This window comes from Larimichthys crocea, chromosome I (genome assembly GCF_000972845.2).
Source record: "Larimichthys crocea isolate SSNF chromosome I, L_crocea_2.0, whole genome shotgun sequence".
In the NCBI taxonomy this organism is placed as follows: domain Eukaryota; kingdom Metazoa; phylum Chordata; class Actinopteri; family Sciaenidae; genus Larimichthys; species Larimichthys crocea.
In genome coordinates, this window is record NC_040011.1 from 12380045 (window position 1) to 12392364 (window position 12320).

The 12320-nt window shown below is 45.7% G+C and overlaps 1 protein-coding gene across 1 annotated transcript in view; it reads left to right on the top strand.

Moving 5' to 3' along the window:
- slit3 (slit homolog 3 (Drosophila)) overlaps window positions 1-12320 on the top strand; it is a 232266-nt gene extending 219946 nt beyond the window's left edge. Inside the window, exons 34-39 of the mRNA XM_027281844.1 lie at window positions 383-513; window positions 9749-9903; window positions 10466-10626; window positions 10725-10882; window positions 10970-11175; window positions 11267-12320. Coding sequence (XP_027137645.1) covers window positions 383-513; window positions 9749-9903; window positions 10466-10626; window positions 10725-10882; window positions 10970-11175; window positions 11267-11520 — 1065 coding nt within the window. The 3' untranslated portion in view covers window positions 11521-12320. The remainder of the gene's footprint in view (window positions 1-382; window positions 514-9748; window positions 9904-10465; window positions 10627-10724; window positions 10883-10969; window positions 11176-11266) is intronic.

Below are 12320 nucleotides of genomic sequence, written 5' to 3' on the forward strand. Positions count from 1 at the left end.
GAGGCGGAGGCGGGGGTGTAGTGACCTCGTTTGGGGACGCGAGTGGTGAAATTTACATTTTCTGCTCGTTTTCATGCAGCCACATCGATGCAGGCTGATTAAAAGAGGCTGAGAAACTTGTACGCACGTCACTACAGCTTCAAGCGTGTGAAAACACTCTGAACAAAGTGTGGTCAGAGATTATTAACAGACGTATTTAACTTCATTTAGGTGAGGCAGTCAGTTAGGCTGCAGTCATGTGTTTGCCTCGCAACAACCACCTCGATCTTCATCATAAAGTTTGTGTCTCTATGTGGAAATTATCTGCCAAATTATTAAATGACGGGGTTATAGTTTTCATTTCATTTTTTCATATTCGAAATATTTGTGTCTTTGTCTCCAGGTGGCTACAGATAAAGACAACGGTATTCTGCTGTATAAGGAGGACCATGACCCGCTGGCGCTGGAGCTGTACCAGGGGCACATACGACTCATCTACGACATCACCAACTACCCACCCACCACTGTGTACAGGTAGGACTCACCTTCTTACCCTCAGGACTGAAAACACGTGGAGTATAATACGCATAACTGTGTTTAGGATGATGATTTGTGACCACGGTCACGCTAAGAAGGACAGGGTGAGGCGAGGCGGCTGCAATCAGCAGCTGCAACACTAGATAGAACCGAATGATCCTTCAAACACACGTTCACTCATTTCTGCTCATTCACTTTATTCATTCATTTTAGCTGCTTTATTTACACTTATTCAATAAGATTCAAATTATATTACACTGGATTCAGCTGAAACATGAGTTCAAGGCACTGGGTGAGTCATCTGTTGAAATGTTACACAGCTTCAAGGTAATGCCAGGACGCTTTAATACAGACGTGTGCTGTATATACTCTATAGATGCTGACAACCGAATGTTAAAAGGTTTTCTACACAGTTCTTTTCAGTCGATGTGTCCACACACACACACACACACACACACATCCACGGGTATATTTCTCTCTCCTCTCACACACACACACACAGTAACAGATCCATGTCTGAGCACTTCCCTCTATAAACAAACATGAACTCCAAAAAATTCCTCCACAATCCCGACTAGACAGTCGCGTCCCTGAGTGAAACCCACCGAAAGTCTCTCTAGGTAAGACTTCAAACGGTGGAAACAAAAGGCCTCATTCAGGGTTAGCCTCGCGAAAGCCCTCGGATTATGTGTAATCAGCTACGTTCACGGGTTTCATAGGAATGGATACGCTGCGGTGAGCTACGGTAACAGCGACGGTAATCCAGGAAAAGAGCATGATAATGTTTTCAGTAGTTACTTATGGGAGGAAACCGTTTAGGGGTTTTTGTGCAGAGGTATTACAGCATGTGGCATTACAAACAAACACAAAAGACCGACTCAAACGACATTATATAGCTGCAGAAATAATAATATAAAAGCATATATGGTTAACTCAAAGTCAAATCCACATAATCATTAAAGACACTGCCAGAACTTTGCCTGCCTCTAAGTAGCACAAGTCAAACATGGTTGAAGACACCTATACCATGAAGTCAGGAGCTCTTAACGCAGGGACAAACTGTGTAAGTTATTATTATGATTTTATACAAGCCAGGAAGCTCGAACTCAACTTCTAAACCAGCTGTGTCTCAGTTATTGGGAGCTACGCATCAACACAGCGATGGAACAATCTGGGGTTCAGTATTTTGCTCAAGGACATTTCGACATGCAGACCGGAGGAGGAGCCGGGAGATCAACCGGGCCGGTCATCTTATTATTGGACGACCCGCTCTACCTCCTGACCACAGCCGCCCAAACTCAACACGCCATCTTATTTAGAAGACGTGTCCCCGTTTGACTTTTCCCAAAATAAGACGAACAGGCTTTTTTGTTCACTTTCACAGCAGAGCATGAACAGCGTGCAGTACGGACGTGTTGCCGCCTCATCGCCTGAATATAGGGTGGATTGAAAGAGGTCAAAAGGAGAAGTGAAGGTCTGCGACGGAGACTTTACGTTAAAGTGGACGAGGAGAGAGAGAGAAAGGGCTCGTGTCCATCTGCTGCTGAGTGATGCTATCGATTCTGTCTGTGGCAGGAAGACGGAGAGCGACGGATATATGATCCAGGATTAAATACCACGTGTGTGCAAGGAATATTCAGTTTGTAGCACAGGCACAAACCATACGAAACACTTGATAACGCATCATTTGAATAAACACCAACCAGAAAGACTGCTGGTAAGATAATTGTCCACAAAGCCTCATCTGGTTAAATGGATGCAGTGGAAGAAAGCAGCGCCGTAAAGTTGCATCTGCATCGTTGCAATACTTCACGTCAAAGAGCAGATTGCTTTATTGCACACGGCAGCGAGCGGGCATTGGCGTGCCAGTCCAAATAAAGCGAAAGTTTCCAGGATTTCTCGCAGCCGCAGATAATGAAAGGTGTTAAAGGGGGGACGGAAAAAAAAACACACTTCCAACATGTAGTCCAGCAAAGGAAAGGAACTCAAATGCCCTTCAGCTTGAAAAAACACCAACAATACCAGTGGTGTGAGAGCGAGAGAGGCTACCAATCATCTTGACCAAGGTCTCATTTTTAACATAATTACACTAAGGTATAATATAGATATCGAAAATGCCTCTTGTACCGCTTTTGACTGATCGCAGCAGTCTGCGTTATTATGCCAACTGCAAATCAAGGAGAGGAGGAGAGACAGATGTTAGTGTAATTTAATGAATTAAGGGAGAGAGAGGGAGAGAAGTGGGAGAGTTTGCTGCCTTCTCAATGAGTCGCCATTCTTCTTTCTTTATATTTCAATCAGCGTTTTTCTCTCCCCGCGTGTGACGTCTTGGTTTGTGGTTTTGGCTTCGCTCTGTTCTTTTGTCTCTGTGGATATATAGACAAGGTCACAGCAGCAGCAGGAGGAGGAGGAGGAGGCAGTGGTAGCCTCACTGCTTCTGATGATAATGTGCACTCAGCTCATAATAAATTTGACTTTAGGATTACGACGTTACGTCATATTATAAATCCTGCGAGTGGCTGTGGGCGAGGAAAACTGAAGCCACAATTTACTACGTCAAGGGCAAAGACTGTTTCTGCATCAGGTATTTCTGTTTCTGTGCACAGTCCAGAAAAGTCCTGCGCCCACAGGAAAATCTGAATACCTATATTTAAAATTCATCTGCTCGACTTATCCTGCAGTATTTTGTCATAATTAGACAAGTTTATTTTTTCCCTCTGAGAAAACTGAGTTGACGCGTTCACACGTCGAGTTTCAGGGGAGAGAAAGTGATCGAGTTGCACGCTGTTAACAGTTTAACGCGAGGTGTTAAACTGTTAACGGACGGATAAACTCCACGAACAGCAAACACCCATGTGGTTCTGTTTATACTGCTACATTTGGTGTCTGCATACATGGACGCATACAGTCTGCTCAGTCATAACATTCGGGTCTGCGAGCAGACGGTCTGCGCCGACCCTGCCCTCAGGGTGTTCCACGCCGATACGAAAAGTTAAATTTGAGCTTCGGCGGGACAGACGACGGGACAAGTTTCTCCTCCAGTTGGGACGGCGTCGCCCCGTGTGTGAAGGCTCGGTCCTGGGTTCGAATCCGACCTGTGGCTCTTTCCCCACATCCTGTCACCCTTCAGCTGTCTCTATCAAAATAAAAGCTTGAAAAGGCCAAAAAAAATATCTTAAAGTATTCACAGGCTTTGGAGCATTGTGCAGAAACAGATACTGTTAGTCATCCAGAGGTTATTAAGTATAATGTAGCATCATGTTGCTAAATGTGAACTCTGTCTTCGTTGGCCTTTGATAAACTGATGCATAAACAGAATTAAATTATAATAATAATGTGACGCTGATGACCTCCAGAGAGGCCAAAGCACAGGGTCTCCTGCAGAGCGGTGACCTGCTCAAGGAGACTTCAGCAGAGTGGATATATGCCAGGAGGTCATCAGCACAGATGATGCTTTTCAGGCCAGAACAACAATTTGCCACCCTGGCCTGGTTTTGTTTTCTGCAGCCCGTGCACTTTCCATTTCTGTGGTGATATTCTGTTTCCTCGCATGAATGAGATCGGTTTGTAATCTCGGTTGAGGAGATGTGTAGAAAACCACTTATCCCAAACATGACCATAACCGGAATATGTGCTAGTGTTCAACAAAACATGACACATCCTTCAAAGCGAGGAGAGGACAAGAGGAAAGGGATGGTTAAGACAGGAAGGAAGGATGGAAACGATGGGGTGAATCTAATTAAAGCGCTGGCACGGAGCGGGGAGGGAGGTGGCGACGGGGCCTGAAAAGGCTGAACAGGAGAGGACAGCGAGAGGGGGGGGACGTATGGATGCGTGGAAAGACAGATGAATCAGCTGAGAGGCGGTCGTCAGATGGAGATACAGCCAGAAAAGACAGATGGATGGCGAGAGTAGCGATAAAGAGATAACTGGTCAGAATAGGTCGCCCGCCGGAGGAGGAGAGCTAAAACAGATGGATAGGAGAAGTCGAAATGAAAAGACCATGAGACGCGGCTGAACGGCAGGATGGATGAGAGAGGAGCGAGGGATGACAGAGGGATGGAGTGAGAGAGCGGGGAGAAGAGCAGAGGGGGAAAAGTAAACCACAGAGTGAGTCAGGGAATTATCCCTGTCTGCTCTTGTTAACTTGACACGGGCCACGCCTGGGAGGAAGACAGACGGACGGACGGAAGGACGGACGGAAGGACGGAAGGACAGAGTGCAAGAAAAACTGCAAGGATCAGAGAGAGAAAGTGTCAAAGGATGAGGAATAAAGTGCACAGGAGCTTGGGAAGGAAAGATTAAGTGAGACACGATTAAAGTGAGAGACAGAAACAGAATCCATAGAATCAAACTCACGATGCCGAGCAGTAAGTAAACACTGACTCTGTGTCATGTGTAGCAGTCTGCAGGGAGACGAGGCCCAGCTCCAAGCTCATACCACAAGCTTCTATGTATCCCTCTGTATTTGCCATCTTTTGATTGCACGAGTCCTAAGCGTTGCAAAAAAAAAAAATCTTATCTGCCCTAATTTGGAAATGCATCGAGAGAAAAAAAAAACGGACTCAAACCGCATGTCTAGGCACAGCACAGCACAGCTCAGCTTCAACGTCCTGCCACCATTCAGCTGATACTGTCCAGAATGGCGTAACTATTTAACCACCACAATCTTGAGCGCAGCATTTTTTTGGCACATCCCGAACATGGCACCGTCTGTACAGTTACTGCGGTTGTACAACCCAGAGAGAGAGAGCCAGGGAGCGGTGCCAGTCCCCGGGATGGTTCTGAGTGATCCCTGCGTTGGTTATCTTGTGTAGGAACCCAGAGAGCCCGGGAAGGGCATTTAACGTTGGAGCCAGCTCCTGACAACGAGCTGAAATGTAGCAGTTGTAGTCAGACCAAGACACACAAATGTGAAAGTAATGCTGGTAATATAATAAATTAATGAGTTACGTCAGTTTTAATGGGTTAAAAGTGGCTTTGACACACAGATTTGATCGTGGTTGGATACCTACGGTGTGTCTAAGAGATTAGGTCACTATAAAATGTAGTAAAACAGAAAGAGAGGGGTCGAGCAAGACAAAGAGGAGATGTGGAGACCCGTGTACGCACAGTACAGTGTGCCGTAGGGCTAAATTATGCATGAGCACATACATACCTGCCCGGTTAACGTCTGGACGAGGTACCAGCCGCAATTAAAAAAGCAGAAATCGGATTTAAAAATAGAGAGCAGGAGAGAGAGGAGATGAAGGAGTCGCCTCGGCAGGGTGACACAGGGGTGGAAAGCAGAGGGAATAATAATGAAAATAAAAAAAAAGCATAAAAGAGAGGCGCACGAGTGGATGAGCTTTGTGTTTGTAGGTGAAAAGGAAAAGGGGAGAGAGGGTGACAGAAAGAGAGACAGGAGAAGGTGTACGAGTCCTTCACCGTGCCCTCATTAGCAACAGATGAAAGTGGTTATGCATGCCTGGTGTTACATGAACATGCGAGTGTGTGTGTGTGTGTGTGTAGTACACACAGGGTGTGTGTGTTTGTTGTGTATGTATTAATGTGCTGCCCTTTACTAATGCCACACTAATCTCCCATCGGGTCAAAGAGAGCACATCTCCTGTTATTCATCAGCGAGCGGCGGAGGGAGGGACGATAAAGAAAGGTGTGGAGGAGATGGAGGAGTGGACGGAGAGAGGAGACAGAAGTAGGGCGAGGAGGGATGATGATGGATGGACAGAGGAAGATGGAAAAGGATGCAGAGAAGAAAAAGGAGGATTGACGGACAGGTGCTACACCTAAACAATGAATACAGACCAAAAACTAAACGATTATTCTTCATTTTGCACCAGTTCTGTCAAGAAAATCTAAGAAATAAGAGAGTAGAGTCTTTAAAATCTGAAATCACACACATCCTCTAAAGACAGAACAACAATTATTATATAACAATCATAATTGTTTGAAATCAAGCGGCATCCCGGGGTCAAATCCTCGGCTGCACTGTTGGCAGTTTGGTTCAGGTGGGAAGCCAGTGAGGGATCATGTGCGGAAAAGGGCGTCCAGGACTTGATCGAGGTGCCCAGGCTGAAGATGTTGGCATCTGATGGATGGTATAAACCCTTAGATACCCTCAAAGAAGGCAAAATACGTTTATACGGGAAACGTAACATTATACAGGTGTTCCTTTTCTTTGTATCCACCTGGAGAGCCACACAGGTCCTCCTGATTTTGGCCCATAAAATGAATAAAAACATCACGGTAGTTGTGCGAAAAGGTTTAATCTATCTGTATATCCACTCATACTTAGACTGTCAGAATCACACAGCTTCTACACGAGCTTTTGTTTTTTTTATTCAGCTCTTAAAATGTTTCAGCCTTTGTAAAAAACAAGTTTAGTGAAGTGACAGAACGCCTGACCTGACTCTGGCTTTCAAAAGAAAAACCACAGGGCTGCGGTTAAAGCAAACAATCAGACAATCCTCCGACATTATAGGTTTTAAAAACGCTCCGAGGCAATTCAGATATTATAATACTGAAACCTTATAGTGCTGAAACGACATCAAAACGCCGCGAACATCCTGAAAAGTACAAATTTCATCTGAACTGACCGGCGAAAAAAAAAACAAAGACGGAGCTCGCCGTTCAGCAGCTGCCGTCTCAGCAATGACTAATTGAGGTTACCACGGCAATATGGGACCGGGATGCCTGTCTGCTGAACATCATTTTAATCAGATTGGGCTGCTAAACACACACACACACACACACACAAACATGCAAATACATACATGGAGCGTATAAAAACTGCACATGCATGCATGCACATGGAGACAAACACGTGAACACACGAGTATATATTAACAAAAACGCCGTCACCACAAATGCGGTTGAGTAAACGATAGCAGTGCCTAATTAGATTTAACAGCGTAAGCTGATCTGAGCGGTTGTTTCTAATCCAAATATTCTTCTTTTTTCTTTTTTCTTTTAAATATCGTCAACAACCTGTAATTACTTCTGGGTTTGTATTTGATTCAGTTATAAATACAAAAAAAAAAACAGCATTTTTGGTTTTTTAGGAAGTTTTAGTGGAGTTTGTTCGTGTGTGTGTGTGTGTGTGTGTGTGTGTGTGTGTGGGAGCTCATTCAGGGTGTATTTGATTCTGAGCTGACAGGAAATTGACGTCCCCTTGTGGGTTTGGTCGAATAAACTGAGAATAAAAGAGAGAGAGAGAGGCCGTGTGTTTGTTTTTATTGAAGTCCATAACCGGCTTCAAAGAGGCTGAAATGCACACGTCAGCACACACACACTCATCACGCAGCGTTCACAGAAATATACAACTAAAGATGAAGATGCATTTATGTATTTGTCACATGATCACATGATGCTGGCACTCCTGCTGCTGCAGGTTTGGCATCAGCTCAGCACGTCGAAGCCCACCACCGGTCATCTACTGCCACCTGGTGGAGCTGTGGTGTCACAGCAGGTTCACAGAGTGTGTGTGTGTGTGTGTGTGTGTGTGTGCCAAAATGAGTGTGTGAAGTTCAAACGTGTGTCTTTAACCGTGTGAGCCGCTTGTTTGATTTGACTCTCCAGACACTTAAAGGAGTGGGTGAACGCAGAGACGCTCTGCAAGCGTAGGAGGAGTGGAAGTGATTGTTGTTAGAGGAGGAGGAAAAGAGGAGAAGATACCAGGAGAAATCAGGAAAAAGGAAAGGAGGGAACACAAAGTGCAGATAGGAGGACAGGAAGCTAATCTTTCAGACTAGCAGACCATCATTTCGCTCGGGCCTGTTTGAGATCGTTATTTAATTACATGCTTCCTAATGGAAACCATGAATGTGTCTGCGTTAGGTCTGCAGTCTCTTATTGTAGAAACAAGCCTGATGTCCAGGAGAACAGCGTGCATCTTCTCTGTGGATTGAATGAACACTTTGTTTCTCATCGATCATGTCGGTAATTTCATTTTTGTTTGAGTTTGGGAAGTTTTTTCCAAAAGATTTGAAGCTTTCAGCCAGTTCACGTGTTTATATGACAACAACAAATGTTCCCCTACGTACAGCTTACAGACCCTTCATCGCTGTTCCTCGTTATCTTCCTCCTCGTTTCTCGCATTGTTCTACATCTCCATCATCATGCTGCATCTCTTTAATCATCCCTCTTCCTCCTCCTGCTCTGTTCCTTCTGTTTCCCCTCTCTCCTTTTGTCCGCTCAGCGTTTTTTCTTTCTACCAAAGTCGCGCTTGGCCCGCCTCCAGAACTCACAACCCCCGCTCCATTGGCCGTTAATGTAACATCACTGTAATCTGAACACTCTATAAACAGCTGTCAGTCAAAGCCCACTCGAGGCTCCTCGGCTAGTTACGCCGAGAGAAGCGTCTGCAGACAAAGGGACGCATTGTCTTCATGTTTAGCTGCGAGAGTTTTGGGGAGCAGGACCACCAACGGGAAAGAGTGGCTTCACTTGTTCTTTTGTGCTTTTGATGTTTTCTTCTCCTCCGGAGGGGTTCAGGGGAGGAAGATTGTGGGTGAACGGAGGCACAGTCAACTTTACCACCCCGCCATCTACCTCTCTCTCTTTTCCCTCTCGCTGTCTCTCTCTCTCTCTCTCTCCCTCTTTCGGCTGTGCCAAACCACTGTCTCTATAGCTGTCTGTCTCCCCTCCAGCAAAAACCATTTAGTGGGGAATCTCAGACACACACACACACACACACAAACACACACACACACTTAATTTCCAGGGTCAGACGTGGTGCAAAAGGTCACGATCTTGGTTCATTTCAGTGGAAACATTTATCCCCTCCAAAGAAATATCAGAGCTTCTTTCAAGGGTCTGAACTTGGTAGTAGAGCCCCCAAGGAGCTCCAGCTCATCCGAATTAGCTACCCCTGTGTGCTACTATAGTGGACCCGTCGTGGGCCTCCACCCCTATGTTAGGAAACTATGGCCTAGATCAAGACCTCGTTTTTTAATCCCGGTCCAGAAGAACAGTGCACTGAGGATGTAATCATCTGTTTCATGTCTGAGAATAACACAGATTTCTTTTTCATTCGGTTTGGTCGATTTGCAAACACAACAAAACAGCAAAAAGTTTGACATGAAAGTCTGTTTTGTGTCGAGCATTTCCACTTTGCTCTATCGTGTTTTTTTTTTCTTCTTCCCTAATTCTCCCGTCTGGTGAAGAATTCAACAGTAATTTATCGTAATAGGAACCATACTGAAAATCTCTTTTGTGTGTGTGTTTGTTGCAGCGTGGAGTCGGTGAACGACGGGCTTTTCCACACGGTCGAGCTGTTGATTCAGAACCGCTCGCTGAGCCTCGTGGTGGATAACGGTGCCCCAAAGAGCATGGGCAAGCTCGCACGGCAGCCCTCCGTCGACCACAACACCCAGCTTTACATCGGAGGTACGTGCACGCTCACGCACAGTGTTCTGAACGCTTCTGTCTGTCCTCTGCTTCCTTTTTGTGGCCCTACATGTTTTCTATGCATGGGTACATACAGACACAACATGCAAATACACACAAAGTCCCAGCGAGGGATGTGGTGAGAGATGGAGAACTGTTTCTGTTCAACTTTTCCTCCGTTAAAAAAAAGGGGGCAAGAGGACAGTCGGTCTATTTTCTTAAGACCTATAAAGAAACGTTATTGTGCAACAGTGAGAATGTCAACCGAGAGTGAATCCAGGGACTCGAGTGATCCTCTTTATCCTCTACTTATTTTCTTCAAGTCTAAAGTTTATTTCATTTATATGGCAAACAGCTTTTTGCACCAAAGCACTTCACAAAGATTGAGACACTATAAAAGATAAAAAATAAGAAAATATAACATAAAAGTGCGTCATCAGCCTGCATAATGTCCAAGTGTAAGGATGCGAGAACAGGGCTGATGTGTCGCATTCCTCGGACCTAAACAGGAAATAGTCTAGCCTGACTAACCTCCCTCTCTTCCTGTCTTCTCGTCACCCAGGTGTACCACCCCAGGTGGTGGCCTCAGGTCTGCGACCCGGCCCTGAGCGCTCCCCTCAGACTTTTAACGGCTGCATCCACAACGTCCGGATAAACGGTGAGCCTCAAGACCTGAGTTACCGAGCGGCGGGAGGAGCGCGGACACAAGGCTTCGAGGGAAAGGTAACTACATGAGGAAGATCTGAACCTGAAGACGTCCATGCTCGTCTCATCACTTTGTGGCCTAACTGTTTCTTCTCCCGTTCTTCTTCTGTCTCCAGGCTGATGCCATTCTTCCAGGGTGTCATTCCTGCAGTGTGTGTGCCCAGGGTCCGTGCAGGGAGGGCGGAGAGACGGGGGTCACATGTGACTGTCCACCAGGACGCAGCGGGGCTCTTTGTGATCAGACAACAGCACCGAACCCCTGTCAGAACAGCAGGTCAGTATTATCACTACAGACACACATCCGGCCCATCATACCCGCCTCCTCTAACCCGTCTTCCTTTCTACTGCCTCCTCGTTTCAGATGTGCTCATGGCACGTGTGTGCCGAAGGGTCAGTCCTACAGCTGTAAGTGCAGCGAAGGCTACCAGGGTCAGTACTGCGATCGACGGCAGGAGCCTCCAGCCTGCAGAGGGATGCGCTGTGGACACGGGGAGTGTCGCGTGTCAGAAGGAGGAGAGCCTGTCTGCCTCTGTCAGCCAGGATACACCGGACCCACCTGTGAAGCAGGTAAAACGGAGACGGAGATCAAGAGACGGTCTTGAAATGTGACAAATATCAGTGCATGTAACGTGTGTGTTTCATCTCTGTTCGCATGCAGAGTTTAAATGTCAAGGGGAGATGGTGAGGGAGCAGCTGAAGCGCCACCAGCCAACGAGAACGTGCACGTCCACCAGCAAGATCCCCCGCATGGACTGTCCCCGGTCCTGCCAGGCGGCGGTACCCTCGGGCATTTGCTGCGGCGTCACCAAGACCAGGAGGAGGAAGGCGGTGTTCCGCTGCACCGACGGCACCTCGTACTCCGAGGAGATGGAAACCGCTCTGGAATGTGGCTGCTCCAAGTGCCCGTTGTAACAGCACCAGCAGCAGTTTGTCCTTGTTAGTTTGTTTTTGTTTTTTTTTGCAACACCCACCGCTGCCGTTTTGTGAATTCTACACGTCAACGAGGCCGTCGCTCTGAGTTTTTGGTTTGTTTTTTTCCTCCACGCTGACGAGCACCAACATTATGTGATTTTTTTGTTTTTTTTAAAATCTTTTTGTTTCACACATTCAGTTTGACCGCCGCCAATTTGCTGCCAAGAAGAAAACCACAAACGAAAAACAAAAATGGGACGTGGATGTGTGCGTGTTTTTTTTTTTTTGACAGAGAGAAAATATATTGTAAGATATAAGTGAGAAAAAACATAGAACTTATTTTTATTATGGATTTTTTTTTCTAAAAGATGATAAAAGGACTGATAAGTTGTTGTTTTTTTTTAATATGTTGATTATATATTGTGTTACATAGTATGAAAAGTTATTTTGTACCTTGTACGGAGTAAAAATACACAGCAAAATAGATTAACATTCCTTAAAAAGTATATGAATTTATATGTATGTATAAATCTATATAAATATATACCCTAACCCAATGAATTTTATATTTTCCAAGTGTATTTGCATGATGTTAATGTGAGTGCTGATGTGTGGGAGGCTTTGGACACTGAGAGAGAAGAGCTCCGATCCACGACAAAGGAAAGAAGGTGGCAGAGTTTCTGTCGGCCTCTCTCTCTTGGAGACAAAATAAAAAGGGAACTGTTCGTGCCCAGCTAACCTGCTTCACTATATAATGGACATCTTCCTCACACGTGAGTCCTTTTGAGCAAAAACAAAAA